The 22,617-nt window shown below is 46.5% G+C and overlaps 1 protein-coding gene across 3 annotated transcripts in view; it reads left to right on the plus strand.

The window, feature by feature from the left end:
• The first annotated feature begins 812 nt into the window (after positions 1-812).
• Positions 813-22,617, plus strand: part of LOC138300266 (VPS10 domain-containing receptor SorCS1-like) — a 2,596,073-nt gene continuing 2,574,268 nt past the window's right edge. For 2 of the 3 annotated variants that reach the window (XM_069239430.1, XM_069239429.1), the window contains exon 1: positions 1,034-2,516. In XM_069239430.1, the coding sequence (XP_069095531.1) occupies positions 1,110-2,516 (1,407 nt within the window). In that variant the 5' untranslated portion in view covers positions 1,034-1,109. Of the gene's footprint in view, positions 2,517-22,617 lie in introns of all 3 variants that reach the window. The other variant, XM_069239431.1, reaches the window with a different exon arrangement.

A 22,617-nucleotide genomic window follows, 5' to 3' on the forward strand; every position in this document is an offset into this window, starting at 1 on the left:
AGATTCCTGCACAATGTCCTTAACAGGCGCCTCTGAACCTTAGTTACGGACCAGCCAGTCTGTTATAAAGGATGTGTGTGAGCTCAGTAATAAAGAACTCACAAACCTTGAAAGGTCGTGTATTGGTGTTACTCTCTTATCGGTACATTGATTCAGGGAGAACAATGTTTTGGCTGTCAGAAGTTAAAGAACACAGTATGGCTTACACGCATATGTTGATGCATCTATAGTAACCGGCGCGTGACATCAAAATAGTTTGGCTGCATGTTCTTTCATATTATCCGAAATACACTACACGTGCCCAAAGAAACAGAAATAATTGAGTGCACACCAAGCTATGAATGTATACCTACATCTATAGGTCTTTATACCACCAATAAGTAGACTTATCAGTGTCGCATCAATCTTGACTGATATGGGCACCCAACGCTGAGTGAGTCACAGAAAAATGAACAAATGTGAGGGCATCACAGAACACAGGCAAAGGGAAAGCTGGGTTTCTAACCCTAGTCTTGAAGGTCCATAGTCAATAACTTCGACATTAGCCCACCCACATCTCTCTATCACTGGAAGACATTAGAATGAGAATAGAAACATAAATGTTTATATCACAGAATTCAGCATCATAGCTGCCATGCGGTATTTAGCTGAAATGTTGTCGACTGAGATCATTTTCCAGACCTATAAATGAACAGTAAGTGTACCGAGAATGAAGCAATATCTGTCAGAGGGTGAACGGTAGCACACTGAGGAGACAGAGTACATACAGCACAAGTGAAGGCAGCGGCATCCTACCGCACCCAACAGGACACGCACACGCGGCGTGCGCTGGCTGGGAGCAGAGGTGCTCTGCGCACTGCCCGGTCCCCGTCCATTCACACAGAGCTGCCAGAGCACAGCCCCGGGAGGCGCTGGTGATAGCAAGAGCGCTGGCTCTGGTCTGTGCGCGCTCCTCCCCCGTGTGGCAGCTCCCTCCTATCTCCATCTCCTCAGAAGCGCTGCGCTCTCCTTCTCTTCGCGCAGCACCTGCCCGGGCTCCGCTGCGCTCAAACTTCCTGGAGTTTTTGTCCGTTTGATCGGTTCGCGCTGCAGCTTCACTGCGGATCAGCATGGCGAAGAGAGCGGCGGCGGCTCTGCGGTTAGGCTGGCCGGCTGCCCTCCTCTGCACCGGGCTCTTGCTCGGCTCTCTCAGCTTCTCCGGAGCAGAGATAAGTTGTAGAGCCTGCCAGCCCCGGGTGCAGCTGCTGCGGCAGGGAATGATGAGTCTGAGCGCCCGCAGAGGGGACGCAGCGACAGGGGACGGCAGAGGCTTGCATGGTACGGGTACAGTGCCGGATGCCGACCCCATGGCACTGGCCGGGGTCTGGGTTCACGGGGCACAGGATGCGGCAAGCACGAGAAAGTTACAAGAATCCAGGGGAGATTCCAGCGCATCTACCCCAATCCACAAGTCATCGGAATCACATGGACCTGTGGCACTCCTGTACCCCAAAAGCTCAAGCCCACATGGTGTCTCAGCGATGCTACAAGGGGCCAAGGGAGACATGAAGCCGTCTAACTCAGGCCAGCACCAGAAGTTATCGAGATTGGGAGAATTAAAAGATCCCTTGCCCGACAACCAGCTCCCGAAAGATCTGCTGTCCACATTCAAAGGATCTGAAGGAGGCCTGCGGGGCAAGATCACTAGACTGGAGGTCAACAACTACGTAAAAGAAACTATATTTGCAAAAGGGAAGGGATCTGGTGGCGACCTGCTGCACAGCTACGTCCAGCCCGAGAAGTTGTCCACATTAAAGGTCGACAGCTACGTGAAAGAAACGGTGCTCTCTGCGTTGAATGAACCTGGTGGGGATTTGCAGCAGGCACCCATCCGGAGTGACAAACTTCCAACATTAAGAAAAATGATTGAAGGCCGAATGCCCTACAGCTACATCAAGCAAAATATGTTGCCACAATTTAGAAAGTCTAGTGCAAGCCTCTCTGCCGCCTCACCAGCAGAACAGAGCAAGTTACCATCATTAAAAGTTTCTGGGTCGACCTGTCACCCCCCTAATGACCGCACCCGGCAGGCCCAGTCTGCTCACGAAGGCGCCGAGGCCAAGGAAGATGCGATAAGGGCATCTCTAATAAAGGAGAAGGACGGTCCAGTCCCAGGGCAGGGTGAGCCACTAGGGGCAACGAGACTAACACCCCGACAAAGTAACCCCCCTGGGAGGCGGAGGAGAAGCCCCGCTCTTCCCGGTGGTGAGGGGCAGCACGGAGACACGCAGCTGTCCACTGGGGACCACGTGGAGGTGCACGACAGGAGCTCGACCTCAGGGAAGGCCCTGAGGGCCCCTTCCTCGGCTGAGGGGAAGCGGGTATCCCGGGTGCAGGGCATGGAGTCGCCCTCCGAGCAGGAGAAGGGGACGCGCTTTCGCACCGAAGAGCTGCGGTTGACCAGCACCACCTTCGCCCTGACCGGGGACTCTGCCCACAACCAGGCCATGGTGCACTGGTCAGGGCACAACAGCAGCGTAAGTACCGGGGTAACAGGCTGGTCGAAGGTGTGTTTGTGGGGAGAGGCGCTTAGAGGCCTGTCTGTGTCCCGTGCATGCATAGCGTAGAGGCTGCCAGTGTTTCCTCGTGCAGAGCGCAGGCGTAACCAGGCACCGAACACCGCTTCCGATGATCACGTTGAGGGGCAAAACCTTCATTGCAGCAGGAGAGACGTGCCAACAGGTTTCTGTTTCGTTGTATTATTGTTTGAGCGTGTCTTATGTGCTCCAGGTGTGGCACACTCAAGAGCGTGCACGTTGTGGATATGTGTCCTAGTAAAGATATGCCAGGGGCCAGGATGTGTGTCTGCTGGTGGTAGTACACCAATGGCACAGAGTTATGCAGTGGAGAGGTATGCTTAAAGTAAAGCGGTGTCCCCGGTAGTTGGTAAAATTATGCTCATTGTGGGCATTCTTGTGTACTACTCCAAGTAGTGATGTGCTCTGATATAGAGCTTTAGGTGGTAAAGGTTTGTCCAGGGTGTAGATGTACCCATGGAACAGAGGTGTCAATGCAATAAGTGTCTTTGTGACGGTATTTCATGGTACAGATCTGCCCCTTGATGTCAAAACATGATGAAGATATGCCATGTCGCAGATGGAAATGTCCATATGTAAGCGCGTGCTAAAGATGTAAGCCTTGTGGTTTATTTTATCTGTCCATGGAACACATGCCCATGCCACAGTTGTGCTCATACAACAAAGGTGCCTACCTTGCTGGTGCACGCACGCGACTGCAGTAGTGCCTATGTTACAGCTGTGTCCATGCCATGTACGTGTTTTTTGCTAGAGAGTTGCTATGGGCGATATAACTGCGCTTTCAGAACGCACGTGCATGCAATGAGTCACTGAAAAGTTCACTTCAGCAAACACGCCACAGACACGTAGAGAAACATACGCTCTTTTAATGCCGCGCTATATAAATGAACAACAGTAGAGCTCTTCCCCTCCACTGCGCCAGAGGGGTCCTATGGTGGCACGCGGCGTATAAGCCAATCACCTGAGAAGCGGCTCTGTGAAGCTGGCTCCTTGGTGATAGGCGCTGCTTCCTGAAAAGTGGTGCGGACAGCAGCTGTATCCTCAGATAATGGATGAAGCACCCTGTGCCATTTCTGGAGGGGTGTTACCTGCATCACCAGAGTGAAGGCAAAGGGACTTCACGTGGGGCAGTATTGATAGTAATAATGAAGAAGGCGGGTTGGTGTACCCTCGTGCGTGTCATTTGCTTTATTGTAGTTCTGGTCTGACTGATCACTGTGAGGGGTTGTTGTCTGGCTGTTTGTGGTCGTTTTTATGATCTGATGAACAGATCTATATTGTTGATTTCCCTGGCTATTTCCAGAAACGTTACTGCAGAAATGAAAAATGCATGCACTCTTCATCCATTGCAAATCAGCAACACATCGTGTTTAAACAGTGCAAAACGGCCCGATTTGCACACGTGGGCCAGTTTTTTTTTAACTATGTGATTTGCTAATGGGGCAACTTCTTTTGGTGTCCGTTCCTATTTGGTGCTCGTGCTCTAGCTGATACTAGTGTGGTAACTGTAAATGCGGGGATGACAAGGATTACATCGAATCAGTTGTGTAGGGAAAGTATTGCATCTGGGCTAACAGCTACTGAGTGACTATCCGTGCTCCATCACAAGTCTGTGCTCATGACCTAGGCATGTGTCTCCCTTGAAAGCATACCTGAACTGTGGCAGGAACTCGAGGGTAATCAGCTAGCGAGTGTTTCCGGTTAGGTAGACTGTCTGAACACACCTCCAGGGCTGGAGACCTTCAGCGGCACCGGAATGGCTCGTTTAAACTTTGAATGTTTGGATCTTTGCTGAAAGGCGAGGCAGAAGCGGGCAGCACAGAGCGAGTACAAGGAACCGAGGGGACAGGAGCGCGGGCGTGCGGAAGGGAACCTATATGGAAAGGCGGGGGCGCAGCTCTCAAACGTGCAGTGACCCCAGGGCCTACGGATGGGATGGGCCCACTGCACCCCAATCATGACTACTGGAGTCACAGGGAAACCTCCAGGTACAGGAGGGCTCTGGGGTGAACCAAGGGCGGGGTAGGCAGCAGGGGTGAAAAGATACTGATAAGATACAGGGATAAGAAAGTGTCTTCAAAAACAGTTAGTGGGACAGTGTGAAAAGAGAAGGATGACGAGGAAGCGAAGGGCAGAGGGATGGGGAAAAGCGAACATATAATAAAGAGAGATATATAGGTAGATATGAGTATTTGGTCCTCGAGAAAGAGAACACTCTAGCAAAAGCCTCACACGATGGTGCGGCAGGAGTGAATAGAGTACGAAATAATTTGGGGAACACTGAAAAAATAAAACAGAGGCGAAGAAAATAGAGAAGCATCAAGGGGCAGAGTAAGGGAGTAAACTATTGTAGTGCTGAAGGTAACTCCTCTCAGCGGCTGGGGTCTGGAGGCTGCAAGGCTCCTCCTGGTCATGTGTGGTACTGAGTAAATGCAGCCCGGAAGAGTCCAGCACCCGCGGCCCGAACGACTCTCCGCCCGGAAGCGGCCAGCAGAGCAGCACGTGGACAGATCAGTGTTTAATTTGTGCTTGTTGTTTCCGGTGCTGAGCACCGGCACTTATTGTTGAGGGCTGGAGCTTAGTCTTCTGCCTCAAGCATTTGCTGGGAGCAAAAGACACATTTGGGAAAGATGGAGGAAGAGGGAAGACGAAAAAGAATCACAAAGAGAGAAAGTAGAAATCTGCAAGAGTGAGCTGAAAGGGCGAGGAGTGGCTTTAAAGGATTGAAGAGGCCCGAGATGACTTCAGGGTTACACTGCCTCAGTATTCCGTGTTCGCACATTTAATTGCAGCAACCACGTGTTTAAGGTGAGGGCTTTGGACACCGACACCTTTTTATTTACAAATTAAGTACTGGGACAGATGCAGACTGGAGCTGATGTGGGCGGGGCGGATGCCGAGCTCTGTGTTCACCTTCTACCATCCAACGCGCTAAGACTAAGTGGAGATGACAGACTGAGGGAGATATTACTACTCTGCATCCCTTGAAGTACATTAGCTTCGCATATTCTGTCTCTCTTTCTGTAAGCCTTTGAGTGCGCAATTCTCAATGGACTATTAGTAACAGACGTTTCACATCTTAATGTATTCTCCTTCTCGGCATTATACTTTCCCCCTTCTTCATCACACGCCTCATACTGTATTCCTTCCATTGTCCCCTGCCTTCCCCCACTTATTCTCCATCCTCCTTTCGCCCGATCCCTCTTCCACTTTCTCCATTGCCTTTAAATTACTTACTCTTTATGTCTTCAAACATTCTACCCTTATTCCTATTTTGCATCCTTTCTTCCGTCGTCTCCACGCAGCTTCCCCATTTTGTCCTCTGTGCCCTCTTCTATTCTCCCCCACGATCGCTTTTTCTCTCTTTTATCTCCCATTCGTTTGTTTCATATTTGCTTGCTCCACTTTCACTTTCTCCTTCCCTTTCTTTCCATCCCACACAGCTTTCCCATCAATCGTTTTCCCATTTACGTACTAGTAATCAATGATGACGTTTTTAATCTATAAAAAGCTGGAATACTTTTTCTGAGTTGATCAATTTCGTTTTTGTTGGAGGCAGTAAATGAATTGAACACCCTTTGAAGCACAGACAACATTATTATTTTGTTTTAAAGTTACGACCATATCCGAGAAAGTCCAACACAGCATCCAGGCGGGTCGAGGCCTTTACCTTATGTTTAGAACGTAAATACTTTTTCCCCAAAAAAGGTACACCCACTTAAAAAAGCCTTCATCTGGAGTAGACTTTCAGAGTAAGTGTGCAGGCGGATGTGCAATTAAAAAAAAATCAGAAATGACCAAAATATGTGCGGTCCTTACATGAGAAAGGTGTGCAGGTCTACAGACGGAAATGAGCAAACTGGCACATTTTATGCATGCATAAAACCATCGATGAATGAGCCATCTCCTGTCTTTAGTGGTATGTTTTGGGCCTGTTTAACGAAAATTGGTGTATAAGGAAAAGAAGTGAACTTTGTGCCTCTGAGTCTGCAACATAGCATACAGAGGAAGGCAGAGGCAAAGGATCTGTCAGAGGGTGCTATGAATGTCTGCCGCTAAAAGATGATATTCAGTCAATGTGCCCCGTGAGGGTGACCCTTGAAAGGGGGAAGAGATCTCATGGACCCCACCAGGTAAACCTCTACTAGGCGGTGCAGTCACTCATTGCACCCATCTGCAGGGGGACTTCTTTCCCTCTTTGAAAGCCAGACTGCTTTGGTATCTGCAAAGTGAAAAATAGGCCTGATGCTTCAAACAGCCAGTTAGCCTTTCACTAATGTGCCTCCCCCAGGGCAGGCATGAGTTCATGGATACCCTGGTGCAGGGCGTTAATGGTAATAGGATATGCACATAATATGGCCCACGGAATGCACGAGTACAACAATAGTTAAGTCACAGCCAAATCTTGGTGAATCTGATACAATCTCTATATTGGTGGGTAGAAGTCAGAGTCTACCACTCTTACAAGGGAGCCCTTTTAGACTAGTGTCATAGAAGCACATTGTTTAAAAGTCACTGACTTACACTTTTCATTCTCTTAGACTATGACACTTCAGTCCAATTGTTCATATTGTAATGCAGGACTGAGATTCCAAGGACGCATTGATTTATAAATGCTCATAAATGTTTATCAAATAGCATGCCATATGATTATCTTTAGGTCATTTGTAAAACATTAGCGCATCCCAGAAACGGCCTATTTTAATAATAGTAATACTATTTTGTGCTTTATGAAGAGTTACATACCTCATCTATGCACTTTCTAAGCACTGTCGATGACAATGACGGTTGTCAGGCCAAATTATGAGCCTAAGTTTAGTGGTCGACAGAAGGATGGAAGGCTGAGTTGGCCTTACTGAAATTGTAACCCATAAGCACTGGCACATCATATTTTGTCAAAGGCATGTTTTAAGGTCCCTGACTCTATGATGTTCAACTTTGGTCCATAATTACTTATGCGCAGCAGATGCATAGTAGGGGTATGCAAAATTCGTGTAACTTGCTTTTACTTAAGTCAAATTTCAGAAAAAGTATGTGAAATTCTGCATAATTATGTGAAGTATGTCGTCGAACAAAACATTTCTACCTCAAACCAGTCTCCAGGCAGTGTTTCGCCTTTGCATGGTATAGCACAATGAAGGAAAGTTTTCTCAGCAAAATGTTTTTAGCGTATTACACGCAATTTCCCATAAAGTATGTATGTTTTGTGAAAAAAACATCACAAATTTCGCACACACCCAACCCTTCAGTTAAGGTGTCATTGACATCAAAGCTAGCAACGAGTATTCCTATCTAATAATTCACTCGTGGGCTTCCTAACAGATGTTCTCATAGGGCCTGGTATGGTCGAAGCACAGGAAAGGTCACCCATTGACAGGAACGTTTTGATAATTGTAAGAACCTGCCAGAGAACCGAGCACGTGTCTCTCCAGTGGACCTTTTGACAAATGGAATCAAAGGTTATGGGCCTGGGCTCACCGACCTTCTGAGAGGAGCACACAAAAAGTGTCGATGCTATCAATAAAAAACAACTTTAATTACCACATGCCAAGGGGTTGTCAACAACCTTAATGCTTTAGAAAGTAGGCACACGCTTGTTTACACACTAGTTAGAACATAGTCAGCTATGGTCTGAATACAAATGTTTAGACATGATTATTTCCCCAACCTATGCTAGGAAGCATGTTGATTTATAGTGTGAGCATGCAGTTAAACCAATACTGGCCTAGTCGAATTGAGTAATTAATGCGCAGCGCGACAAGCACAGGTGTAACCTACAAACGGCTGGTGGCGCTCGTTCTTAATGGAAAGCCCCGGGGTCAGCCCTTTCAGTCCTGAGATGTGAGTCACGTGCCGAACTCACATCGGCACTTTCGTAGCCCCACCCCACGCCACCTGCCTGAGAGCCCCACAATAACGAGGTGCTAAGTATACTTACAAACCAAACCCAAGAGGACCATTTCTCAAAAATCGTGATTTGCAATTTGAATCGATTTATTAATAAGCCCTTAGGAAAATCATGGTTGCCAGTACTCTTTTATGAGGAAACAATGGGACAAACGCAAAAATCAGGCTATCCTTTAAGTGACTAACTCATTTGCTCCAAACAGAGACTGGTTTTTAATCAACCTGTGGAACACTTTGGTCATTAATCAAACATGCTATCTCCGCATATAATAAGAATCAAACCTAACGTTTTGTTATTAGCTCGAGGACAGTGCTTTTAATGGGCAGGTACTGTCCGGTTCTGAGTACCTGCACTTCTTTAATTTGAAAAGGGGAGTATCTGCGCTTCCCAGCAGAGCTCCAATACATTTAATGGGAGAGTACCGGCCCTTCTCTAGAGCGAACAGGTACTCAAAGGAGTGAGTACCTGCACTTACATTTTTCCACTTAAAGCACTGGCCGAGGAATAAATAAAGTAATGAACAGTTCTGAGGTTTCGCAGTGCTTTGAGCAAACCAGGGGACACACTGCATGCTAAAATCAAGTTTTGTAATCAAAAGCATAGCTTTCAGATGAAGAATATGCCGGGACCACCATTCTAACCCTGGCATTCCTCTATTCTGGGCCGATTTCTGGGAGGGGATGGCTTATTCTCACTGGTGTGTTGCAAAGAAAGGCTCTGCCAGCACACACCAGGGCCTGGTAACGTCCTATAAACTCAGAATATGGATTAAAACTCTCTCTTCAAAGGATATGGAGGACACAGACTAGCCCAGAGCTATAGACATGATGAAGATAGCCTCAGTGCTTAATCTGGAGAAAAAAAAGAATAATTGGTAGAGCCCAAAGACTTTCTTAGGCGCCCCCTCCAGTGCTGCCAAAAGTTAAGGCTTCCCAGCACCTCGACTGGCTAGTTTGATCACTCCTCATGCCTCTTTCTTCATCTACACTACACCTCCAGTCCCTTTATCTGAATCCTACAGCATCTTTTTGTTCTCACTGCGTCCCCTATTTACTCCCTATTACTCCCTTGCTCTTTGACAGAGTCTGGTGGTGAACAATAAGCCCCGGTCTCTGAAAATGAAGGCCAGTATTCACCAATAGCAATTATTTTAACACGTTAAGCACAGCGCAAGTGACAAAGATTTGTTTGTGAATAAGCGAGGGTTTCTCTTGTAGTACATTTGAATCAATCCTGAATTCGCAAAGTAAAATTCAAGAGTAACCTAGAAATACTACAGGAGTAAGGGCCAGATGTACGAAGGGATTTTACCCATTCTGTGTCTATGGGAAAAAGCTTTCGTACATATGGCCCTAAGTCACATCAAAATCTTGGTGAATTAGTGCTCTAGACCATTAGAGAAAGTACAGATGCACCTGCAACTTTACTGCCCCCTAGGGGTTTAGATTAACTACTGTTTCTGCATTTCATATAGTTTCCCGGTTATTTCACAAAATTAGTCCCAGTACATTTTTTCCCAGCACAACATTTACAAAGTTTTGAAAAATCTTGTTTATTCAACCGACAACGTATGTGTATATATTTTCACATTAAAAAAAGGGCACGATTAAATACACTTACTGTTTTTTCTTATTTTTACCCAAATCGTTTTTTCAGGTGGAGAAAATATTTGCCCTGTCCTCAAACAAATTTGATGGTGTGCCTTTTCCATTTGCTCCTTAGAAAATAATTACCCCTGTCTTATCATGAGTTCTACCAAATGCTAGGGCTACAAAATGCTAGGGCACGGAGCAGTTTGTGAATTTCCACAACTGTGCTTGTTTGTGAGTGTTCAAAAGAACCTAGGACATTTTGTTCTTTAAAACACACTGTCCTCCCTTATACGATTTACTCACACCAAATCGTCTATGTGAATCGATACTTTTACAAGTGCAAAAATGAGTTTTGTAAATTGCAGAAATATTTGTTTCTCTTAAATGAAGATATATCTCATCAAGAAGATATTTTTCTTCAACAGCTTTGTGAATGTGACCTTAAAAAGAAGAATCCCAGAAACTGAGGAAAGCAAGCCAAATAAAATAAAAAAAAATGACATTTGTCACCTGAAAAACAGAGGGCAGTATATTTGGGTAATATCTAAGATCCCTGCACAGATTTAATTATGTCCCCCAGTGGAGTTTCTGACAGCGGGGCACCCTTAATTTAGTCAGGCAGAATTAATGGGGATTACATGTAGAACTACTTTGGGATTAAGGAGGAATTTATAATTCCAGGCCAAATTTTCCATGATAATTCCTCATTTATACAGTTGAGGCATGACAGAAATGCGGCATGAAGCACTATATAAACTACAGGTAGGCCAATTCACAAAGGTTCATACGATTATCTTAAAGAGCACTCTTGTAATACTCTTTTACATACTGTTACATGAATTTGTGAATTGGCCCCATATCATCTAAAATGGAAGTAGTAATTTACTGCACGTTTTGTCGACTGGCATGCATTGCAGCAACAAAGGACCTCCACTTCTGTATGTCTTGGGCAAGTTTCTGTACAGTGCCCGAGCTGTGGTTCAGGGTTTAATTTCTGTTTCCCCAGTTCACCCACAGATGTTCTTTGGCCTGCTTCTTTTCTGTTTGCCTTCTGAGGTCTGGTTGAGAGCTGTTCTTGTGATGGAGTCTTGTTCTCCTTATGTTGTATCGTATCCATCTCCATCTTTTTCTCATAATGATGGTGTCCATGCTTTCTTGTTTGCATCTGGTGAGCAGTTCCTGTTTGGAGATAGTTTGCAGCCAGAAAATGCGCACGCTTTTTCTCAGGTTGCTGGTGTGGAAAGCTGACTGTTTGGTGATGTTGCATTTCATCACCTGCCAGAATTCTGACCCACATAAATGAAAGTGAAATGGGAACTTTCAGGTAATATTCATATTCATTAAGCTCAAATAGAAAATAATGTTTCCTCTGTGAAACTTTACTGATCGTCTGTAGGACTTTTTGTGGACAGTTCACAAATGCATGCAAGACTGTAAAAAAGTACTTCTGCATTACTACTCCCTGATCTCATAAATGTTTGTGGTCTGACATTACTTTGATTATCAGAGTTCTACGTACACATTCAAGTGGAGGTTCTGGTTCCACATAGCTGGTGGGCAAAGGAGAAGCCTGCAAGATTGCAAAGAACCACATGACTTAGTAAGTGAAAAATTAGACTATATGCCATTTTGCTGATCATGTGAATTAAAGAAAGGTAAAAGCGTGGTTACCACAAATTCTAAATAACTGAGTCTACATAAGAAATGGCTCTATTACTTACAGATAGAAAATTAAGAGATTTCCACAAATTCCTAAAGTCTACATTCCATCTATATTCTTTCTACAACCCACATCACAGCACAATCATTTTTCTGTTCCTTGCAAGGAACTTCTAGTGATGCACTGAGATGCTGGGAGGCTGCTGAAGCGTAGAAGACAAAAGGCATAACCAGGCCCTCAGGGCAGCTTTTTACGCACACCACAATATGTATCACATCAATGACAAAAAGCTCATATCAGAAAAGTTACAATTTTCAGTTTTAAACCCCCCAGGATTGCTGTTATAACAATAATTTCCCACAATTCTACTATGTGCCAAATAACAGATGCGATCCACTATGCTGTGCGTGGTTCAGTGGGCCTTGTGTGGCACTGGCCCTCAGTTGTTGCTATACCTGTTGTCCACGTATATCCCTGGTAGATTGCTGAGGTCAGAAAGTGAATGTATCCTCGGAATTTGGCACATCAATGGGAGATCCTTATGCGTTTCGAGCCCCAAGCTGAGATGCAGTGCACGTCTATATCTTTTTTGAGGATACCTTATGCTCAATTTTACTACACCGATGAGGTAAATTCGTTCGTATATTCAGAAAAAGCATTGCGTTTATCTTTTTCAATCAGAATCCTAGGTTGAACTGAAAAAAAACTTCTTACTGACTAGTGCATGCAGAATAAATTGTCGAATTTGTAGAGAAGTGATGAAGTCTACAACCACACCTGTGTCCTGCACGAAAAAATGAAAACATGTTGTGGCTGTTTTTCAGGAGTTTCGCTGGCTCATGCTACTTTAGGAACAATGTAGAAAATCTTGGCTATTGACCATTAAGGGGCCTACGGACAAACTGTCTCACGTTCTGATCGCAAAATCTGGTGAGTAGAGATCAGTGGGCAGCCTTCAGTCACTGGTTTCAAAACAGAATGTCCATCTTAACCCTTCATCCCTTCGAAGTCCATAAATTGAGTATCATTGTGTTGGTCAGTTGTACATCAGTTATTACAGTACTGCGAAACCTAACAAACCAACAAGACGTGCTATAGTTGTCAGCACGCCCACCAGTGCTTGCTTCTAGAGCAACCCCTTTCTCAAGTGCATTTTATGTACAAATCAAATCCACTTCAGAAAAAAGTAAGAGGCTTCGGAGCAAGTGGCCTACATAGGCACTGCACTCACAATTTGAATAGATGTAATCTAATGGTTTTATGTTCAGAAACCTCTGAAATGTTCTTTCTTTCTCAAGACTGGGTTAATAAGAACTGACGCTTTGAATCCCTTACACGTGGAGCTTTCACTCATTACAAATATTCTTCAAAGGATACTGGCTTGAGTGATCCCAAGGCAAGACTAGTAATTCTTCAGAGTAAATACAATGTCATCACGTCAGACCATAAATTCTGTTTTCTAAATGCATCAAATACTGTGAACATTGGAGATGAACATAACACAGAAGAGGTTTCCACGGGAATAGCAGGAATAGAAATTCCTTTTCCGATCCGAACTGCGCTTCCCCTTTGTTTTGGAAGGGCCTTTGTGTGTGCCAGTCATTAAAGTGCACACTATAATGCACACTACAAGCTGGAGTTTTGCTGAGGCTTGTTAAGACCCGGAGGCCTCCATACGACCCCCACTCCCCACCAGAAATACACAAACCGACAACTTTTAAACGTTGGAAGTGGTTTATTCAAACATCAAACATCTCATAACTTTTCAGGCATATTAATATCTACATCTTTTTATCTACATGTCATGAGCATTTTTGTGACCATAAATCAATTCTGACAGGATCCCTTCCTGTCCTGAACCACCATTGGACCACACAGGTGACCCATCTATCACCTGTATCCCTAGGAGGGGCGGTTACCCTGACTACAACACTGTACCTTGTCCTCATGCTTCGGGTTCCGCCCCCTCCTCCAAACACCAATCAGATTCGGGGTGTAACGGGGAGGCCAAGGGCTGGAGCCCCATTTTCCCCCCAGTGATCTGAGCTCCCTTACCCCTTGATCTGGTGTGTACATCCGTTGGTTGGCTCAGAACTTCAGGATCCTATCCCAGGTGTCCTTCTGGGGGCCCCACCTTGGGGACCCCCCCTGTTGCTTCTAGTCACAGCTCAATTTCCGCATGCCTACTGCCTAACAACAAGGAGAGGGTGGGTGGGTCAAACGCGGGACCCCGCTCCCGTCCGGCCGCCGCGAAATAGTAAAGAAGGGCTTGCCTTCTTGGGAGGGCCGTTAAATAGCCCCCCACCAGTTCGCGGCGGCTGGAACCAGTCAGGGCCCAACGCGGACCCAACGTTCCTTTCGGGGAAGACTTCCGCCCCCAGGCCTTGCGAGGCCTGGGGGCGGAAGTCCGCCCGGCCACCTGCGCACCACAGGTGCGCACCTGAGAGGAGTGCAGGGCCTCGTAGCCCCCGGCTCCTAACGGGCCGCGCCCACGGAGCTGTTGCACCCGGTACGCCGCCCGACGAACAAATGAATGCCCCAGAACCCAAACTACACGTTGAGACATTGTACTGAAATGAAAAGAAAAGAGCGTGAGGCGTTCATATACAAGCACAGTGCTACCTTTACACCAATTCAGGCCTAATGTACAGTCTGTAACACTCCGATGACCACCGGCCGATGCCTTTCACTGTGGTGGCCGTCAAGCCAGCACCTGCCTCTAGTGTGGCTGCCCCTATTCTAAAAGAATGGGAGGAGTAACCTGATTGCTCCACGCCTAAAGACCTCAAGGCCAACTTGAAGATCATCAAGAATTGGTAACGCGATAAGCAATCCCCGTTAAGGTGTAAGAACAAAGCGGACAAGCCAGCCCGGGGGCGGACCTGGAGGTAATTATTCGTAAGCAGTACTGGGCATAATGGTGAACCGGGTGCGGCCCTGAGTGAGGTTTTTGATTTGCGCAAGACTATCGAAAGGAACCCAGCGCCGGACGTAATGTCGCCCCACTGTAGCCCCCCCGCATGGTCGCCCTTGGATGCGCCCACCAATTCACTGATTTAGAAGGCCCCGTAAAAGGCCACCGCAAAAGCTGCGGAGAATAAAGCAGCCTCAGCGGGGGACGAGCAGATGCCTGGAAGTGCGCCCAGTATGTTCCCAAGCAGGGGTGCGGTAATGGGGCGGCTAGTATCTGCTTGAACACGAGCCACCCTGGCCCAACCTGTTAAGGCCCTATTTATAATAAATGTATTCAAGGGTGCCTCGAGTTTTCTGATCTTTGCGAAGAAACGTATCGCTGACAAATAAGCCTTTGCGCACGACACTGGGCGCCCTTGGGTTTTTAGATGCGTCAGGAAAGCGCAAACCGCAAACTCAGTGAATGGTTCAGAGATCTGCAGTGACTGTAAAAATCGCCTGTAATTATAAAAATCATTCTCGTAAGCTTTCTTAGTACGTGGTGCTAGAGATGTTGCTACTAAATCGGGGAGGGCGGGGCACCAATTCTCCACAAAGACTCTGGGAACTCCGACATCTTCTCCATCGCCTGGGGGTGATACCGCAGAAATTCCTGCATTAATGAGCGAGACAGAGCGTCAGCTGCGTTGTTATGAACCCCCGACACATGTTTAGCCCTGAAAGTAATGTTGTGTTGCAAGCATGTTAAGATCAGGTGCTTCAACAGGCGTAGGACCAGCGGGCATGAAGCCCCTTGGAGGTTAATGACTTCTACTACTGCCATGTTGTCAGACCAAAAGATTACCACCCTGTTCTTCAATATCTCCGCCCAGATATTTACTGCTACCACAATAGGGAATAACTCCAAGAAGGCTATGTTCTTGGTCCAACCCTTGCCTACCCAATCCACGGGCCAGTCAGCTCTGCACCACTGGGGGCCCAATATTGCTCCACAACCTACGCTACCAGCCGAATCAGTATACAAACCCAGTGTTGGACGGGAGATTGCCTTTTTGGGCCAAATGACCGCACCATTGAAATTTTTCAGAAAAAACTCCCACAACCTTAGGTCTCCCCTAACCTCCACAGATAGCCGAGTGTGGTGATGTTTTTCAACCAGCCCGGACATTGAACGAGCGATAGATCTAGAAAAGGGGCGGGCCATGGAGATGATTCTCAATGCGAAATTTAGTTGGCCTACCAGCACCTGAAGCTGGTGTAGGGTAACTCTCTCCTGAGACAACATTACATGAATGGATTCCTTGAAAGCCAGCAACTTCTCCTGAGGCTAGCGACACTCCCCGGCCACCGAATCAATTTCAATTCCCAGGAAAGTGATGCACGTAGTGGGACCGGCTGTCTTCTTGGGGGCCAAAGGAACCCCGAATTCCTCAAACATTGCAATCAAGGCCTGGAGAGCCCACCCGCATTTGTCAGACCCCGGGGGACCCAAGGTTAGGAAATCATCCAAATAATGAATGACATCGCGGTGACCAGTGCGACGTGAGAAAGCCCACTGGAGAAAGGTGCTGAATTTTCAAAATAACTACATGATATACTACAACACATGGGCATGCATTTATCATAGAAGCATTCCCCATGGAACTGAAAACCCAAGAGATGATAATCGTCTGGGTGGACTGGGAGAAGACGGAAAGCTGACTCAATGTCGGTCTTTGCTAACAGGGCCCCTTGGCCCAGTGCCCTTACCTTTACCAATGCGTTGTCGACTGATGCATATCGGACAGAGCAAAGCTGGGGGTCAATGGCATCGTTAACCGATGACCCCCGGGAGGCAGACAAATTGTGAATCAGCCTGAACTGTCCTGGTTCCCTCTTGGGCACCACTCCCAAAGGGGAGCACACAAAGCCGGATAAAGGTGGTCTTTCAAAGGGGCTCACCAGCCTCCCCAGGGCTCGCTCCTTTGCCAGCTTCCTGGCCACCACGCAAGAGTTCTGTGATGCTGAGACTAAGTTTTTACTGGTGTAACATTTGAGGCGGGGATCCTGAACCCGTAGGAAAACCCGTGAAAAAGTAACTTTGCGGAATCTAATGCAGGGTAAGCCTGTAACCATGGGAGCAATGTGTTTCGTCTAATAGGAGAAGGCAGAGGGTGGTCAATTTGCTGGCTTACTTGAATCCCTGCCCCTCTCTTTAGACTTCTTGATACACTTAGATTCCGGGTGGGAGGGGTGCCCGCAGAAGGAACAGTTATGCCTGAACTTGCAAGACCCTGCGGGACGTGAACACCCGTTTCAGTTGAATGCCCAGCAAGAGCCCTTCCTCTCACTATGGGCCTGAGTCCGAAAGGGCTGCCTCCCAGAAACCTTGTTGTTAACGCATTCCAGCCAGACATCAACCTCAGTTTGATCCCAACCGATGGATGGATCCTCCACCCTAGCCCAGCGGAAGTCCCTGTCGTATTCTAACCAAGCATACCCCCCATAAGTGTGCTGGGCCTTCAATATTTTATTTGCGTAGTATATCAAAGAGGAGGCCAACTCCGGTTTCTTCTCCAACAAGACTGACATGAATACATTAAAACCCAATAACCAATTAGTAATACTCTCTTCCACCCTGGGTTTCCTATCCCCAAAGAATGAAGACTTGGGTTCTTTATCTTTAGACTCGGCCTCCCTCCTTTTTGCCCTTATCAAGGAAAAGATATCCACAAATTCCCCTTTCCAGATCTTCTCCTTAACCTCTGCAGCAACGTGTGCTGTCAGCTTACCTGGTCTGGTTAGCAACGCATCTGTTGTCCCTTCCTTTGTAGAGTTATCCTGAACCGGAACCTTGCAGGGCCCAGGCTGGACATTTTGAACTATGGGAGGTGAGGCGACAACAGCGCCCGGTGTCAGGGTGACACTCGGGCTGAGAACAGATGCCTGTAGGTTCGTTGTATGTGCAGCCGATAGCGCATCCACTTGCCGCTTTAGTTCATTTAGTGTGTTCTGCAAAGAATCATCCGCCACCCACGGCGTTGTAGGAGGGGGCGAGTTAACAGGTGGTGTACTAATACTGGCTAACAACCTGGATACTTCAAGCAATGTTTGCCTGGATGGGTCCTGTACCGGTGCAAGATTATCAGGAGCCTTAGAAGCAGGGGGGTGTACAGGCAGTGCTGCAGGTACTGCTGCGGGCAAAGCTACCCCTGTTAAGGGGGCGGGAGGGGCCCCTGCCTGTGCTGCGGGTGCCAAAGAGGCCAAGGATTTCCGAATATCCGCCAAGACCCCTTCTAACCCTAGTACTGGTGTTATGCCCTGGGTCACGGGGGAAGGGGCAGCAACTGGGGCGGGAGGTTCTGGTAGGTCAATATGCACAGGTGGACTGGCTACAGCAGTAGGGGCAGCTATAGTGAGGGGCTGCGAGGAGGAGACTGGAGCCTGCGTTCTTCCCTTCCTCGTGCGCTTGACTGGAGGAAAAGCTGCGCTTGGAGCTACATGGGACCGCTTAGGGCGGCTGCTCCTATCCCCACCAGCATCACGAACGGGTGCCCCCATGACCTCGCCTGCCTCCTCTCTGCCTAATTTTTCTAGGACCAATCTCAACAACTGCGATAATTCCGGATCATTCCCACTTCTTTTTGAGGCGCTCGCCTTCTTAGGGGCCATGATCAAATGTAAAATGCAAGGATCCCCCCTAATCTGACAATGTCTAGAAAATACCTATATATATATATATATATATATATATATATATATATATATATATATATATATATATATATATATTGTAATTGATGATCCTGCAACAAAATGAATACAAACACAGTTAACTAATGAATCAAGGACCGCAAGTAACACAACTTAACCCAGCTAAGACCAGCCAGGCAATGAAGTGCCAATGCAGAGGCCACTCTCTCTGTTTGCTGAAACCCTGTGACGGTTCAAGATAGACTTACCCAGGTAGGAGTTACCATTTGCCCAAAAAGATTTGCAACCAGAATGCTAAAGAAGGAAACTGTACAACCCCCAGTTGCCACCCCAGTTTTAAATAAACATTACCTTCTTTGACTGATAACTATGGGCTTGTGGGGTTTTCATTGAATTATAATGCAAAAGTAGCAAAATATTCCCCAGTTAACCAGCGAAATGGGACCCTACAAATCACAGTATTACCCCAAGAGTGACATATCCCATGCACGAGACTAGTTCTCTAAGGCAGAAAGTGATGCTCGTCCAAAACAAGACTCTACGAGTGTGTAAAAGATGGACAATAAACAATGCGGCATTGGTAAAATGTTAGTACTGTAAAACAAGTGATTCAAAACATGTGCAAAATATCACAATTGCGAAAAGTACACAAAACAGATAAACAACCTGCATTTGACGCGCTGCCCGTCCCCAAAGAGTATGCAGGTTTGACCGAAATCCAAGCAATCCGGTGCTTGAATAAACTTTTTCGCCCCCACGTGGACAGCCCACCACAATGCCGCCCTGTAGCAGGGGAAAGCCTGGTCCCCCTTAAAATTGCGCCTTCTACGTGCTGCTGGGTTGTTTGTTAAGACAGACCGTGGCACTGTTCCAGGGACAGCAGTGCTGTCCTCCCCCTGCCTAAGCGCGGCCCTCCAGAACTCTCACAGGACCAAATATAGCGCCTGTTACGCGCTGCCCTGAACGTTAATTAAAGCAGCTAATATTTGCCCCAGCTACGCGCTGCACGCTGTGCTAAATAGGGAAATACTTACAGGACCACTCTGCCGATGAATCCTCCAACACGAGACCCTGGACGCGACGCCAAAGAAATCCTGGGAGCCCGAGGACGACCTCTCCAATGGTTCCTGGAAAAAGCGCGAACCTCGAATCCCCCGACCGCCGAAGAACCAGGAACACAGCAAACCAGCAAAACAGCAAACGCGGAACCCCGCTCCCGTCCGGCCGCCGCGAAATAGTAAAGAAGGGCTTGCCTTCTTGGGGGGGCCGTTAAATAGCTCCCCACCAGTTCGTGGCGGCCGGAACCAGTCAGGGCCCAACGCGGACCCAACGTTCCTTTCGGGGAAGACTTCCGCCCCCAGGCCTCGCGAGGCCTGGGGCGGAAGTCCGCCCGGCCACCTGCGCACCACAGGTGCGCACCTGAGAGGAGTGCAGGGCCTCGTAGCCCCCGGCTCCTAATGGGCCGCGCCCCCCCACTTTGGCGGGGGCGCTTTTCCCTAGTTCCTGCCTATGACACAAAGGTGGTAATTTGTCTATACTTTTACCAAATATTTCTAGTGCCTTATGACTTAAGTGCTCATGTTTTTATCTAAAAGCTCATGCTTCTTCTGCCATTGTTCCACAAAACTGTTGTTACTGAAACCACAATAAACAAAGAAACATACACTCCATTTCTCTATGTCTCTCTCTCTCTTTTTCTCTACCTCCTTCCCTCCTCCCTTCTTCCGTCCACCTTTTTCTATTCACATCATTGCATCACGATGTATACCTGCGTTTACATTATTTCCTTTAGGGGTTTTAGATACACGTCTTTCTATTAGACGTGTTGGAATCCTGTCCTTTATTTGTAAATTATCCGTCTATCCCTCTGTACATGTTGGTATCTGAATTATATCATTGCTACTCCTGAATATAGGCGCACATGCTTTATGTGGCGTCGGCAAGTTAAATAGGACCAGGAGGTCCGTGTTTGATCTCCGTGTTAATGGAAATCGTCACAGTGACCCTTCTGTAAAACTCCGTAAACTCTATTAGCTCCAAAGCGCCCCTGCCGAAGCTGTGCTGCCAACTCTTTCACTTTATTTTGAAAAGATGAGAGATACGCATTGCCTCAGGGGAGGACAGCAAACAGTGAACAACTAGGGATCAGGCAATGGAGCCCAGACCGAGGACCTTTAACCGGTGTCAAGTGCACGTGCTTGAAAGTAAAACACCCCAGGAGTCAGCAGCTGGTAGACACTCATTCATGTGATCCAAAAGTCTATTATCCCTTTTGAACGACTTGAGCTTTTTTGAAACAACACTAGCTAGAATTGTAGAGTTGTAATTGAGTCAATATTAGTCGATACTATTATTTAGTCCGCATTTGATCCTCAGATGCGCATTTCTTTATTTTGAAAGATATCCAGCAAGATTGTTTCCAAGCACATTCTTGATGAACCATGATGTCCTTTTGAGCTCAGCTCACACATTGTATCTAAAATAACAGTATTTTAGTACTCAATGAGGAACGTATCATTCATGTTAGGGAGGCCAAAGATTAGATACTGACATTTTGTAAGCGTTAACGTCAAGGTGATAGGTAGAATTCACTGTCGATATGAATTCAATCACTATCACAAAGAAAAGCATGTGAGGGAACAACCATGGTACACCATCAACCCCAGTGTATCACACCAGCATTCACAAAGTCAACAGGTCCTGCTTTTGGGATCTATTATCTTTGCCATGGTTTCAGCCATGCGGCACAGCTTCCTTGGTATGCATGCCTACAAAATAGCACGGGCAACCTTTTTTTCTTTTTAGTTAACGATCTGAGTTGGATCAGTAACTAGAAAGAAAAAAATCATGTGGCAGAGTGATTTTTTTTAAAGGAGATGGGAGGAAAGCAATACATGGCAGTGCAGCAGTGGGAACGGAAGCTACACCGGGGACGAATTTCAGAGGTTACACGGGTGTTTTTTTTTTAAGCAGATGGGGTGAGTAACACAAGACAGAGGCAACACCGGGCCAGCAGCAACATAGTGTGAAAGCAACATAGGGAACATGGGTGGGTGAAGCAAATAGGGGCAGGGGCGGGGGAAATAAAAACAGAAGAAAGAAAGCAATATGGAGCTAGGAGAGAGAAAGCCCACATGTGAGGAGGCGGTGTGGGAGAAGTGGAGGAGAAGCACACAGGCGAGACAGAGGTAAACAAAGGGTGGAGGAGGTGGGAGAAGTACAGAAGGGAGACAACTGGAAAACACATGCCCTCTGGTAAAATGCTTTGAAAAAAAGAAAAATGTAGCACCTGAATAGTGAGCAGTAGAAGGAAACAAGTAATGCCTCATGCTTCAGGGGCAGAACAAACACAAAGAGAGGAAGAAAAGCCCACACAACTAATGAATAAGAAGCAAGAAAATGAGAGTGACAATAGAGCCAACCGCTGGCAAGCCCTGGGCAGGTTTTAAGCCCACTGTTAACAAGATAACAATATATTTCATAACCTGAAACCTAAAAATATATTCTGTATGAATCCATGTGCAATTACTGTTGTGCAAGATATTGACATCTAGCAACCACATTTTGAACAAGCATAATTTCAATGCATGGTGGATATTTAGGGAAAATATTTTCCCTCTTGCTTTTATCACTCACCTGAACATTGAATCTTGACCCATATATAATTGCTCGTATTTGCTGTTGTTGCTCAAAAGTGCAATCTTCGCAGTTGCCGCGCAACAAATATATTAGTCTTGCCTAAGTAGAAAATTTCAAGTAGTCCAATACAAGCTTGAACTACACTACTTACTGTTTGTCTTATACAATTCCTACAGTAGTGTTCTGCTCTTAGGCCTAAGTATTCCGTCCACCGGATTACAATCTCCAGAGGAAATAATGGCATTGGAATACCGTGGACAGGACAGCCGTCACATTTGTGACAGAGTAACCCTGACCATCAAGATCATAATCAGGCCCCTAGTGTTGTTCTACAAGTGCAACAAATGAGGCCCTTCCATTGCTTGCTTTTGGCTTACATTACCGATTACACCACTGTTGGGGGCATCATTAAAAGCTATCAGGGGGGCATGTTGAAGCATTGGGCATGTGCCATTCTCTCTAGGATATCTATCTATCTATCTATCTATCTATCTATCTATCTATCTATCTATCTAGCTAGCTAGCTATCTATCTATCTATCTATCTATCTATCTATCTATCTATCTATCTATCTATCTATCTATCTATCATTATTGTATAATTTTTAATTAACACGTTAAAAAAAATGAAACAATA

Source organism: Pleurodeles waltl, chromosome 6, assembly GCF_031143425.1.
Source record: "Pleurodeles waltl isolate 20211129_DDA chromosome 6, aPleWal1.hap1.20221129, whole genome shotgun sequence".
NCBI classification, from domain to species: domain Eukaryota; kingdom Metazoa; phylum Chordata; class Amphibia; order Caudata; family Salamandridae; genus Pleurodeles; species Pleurodeles waltl.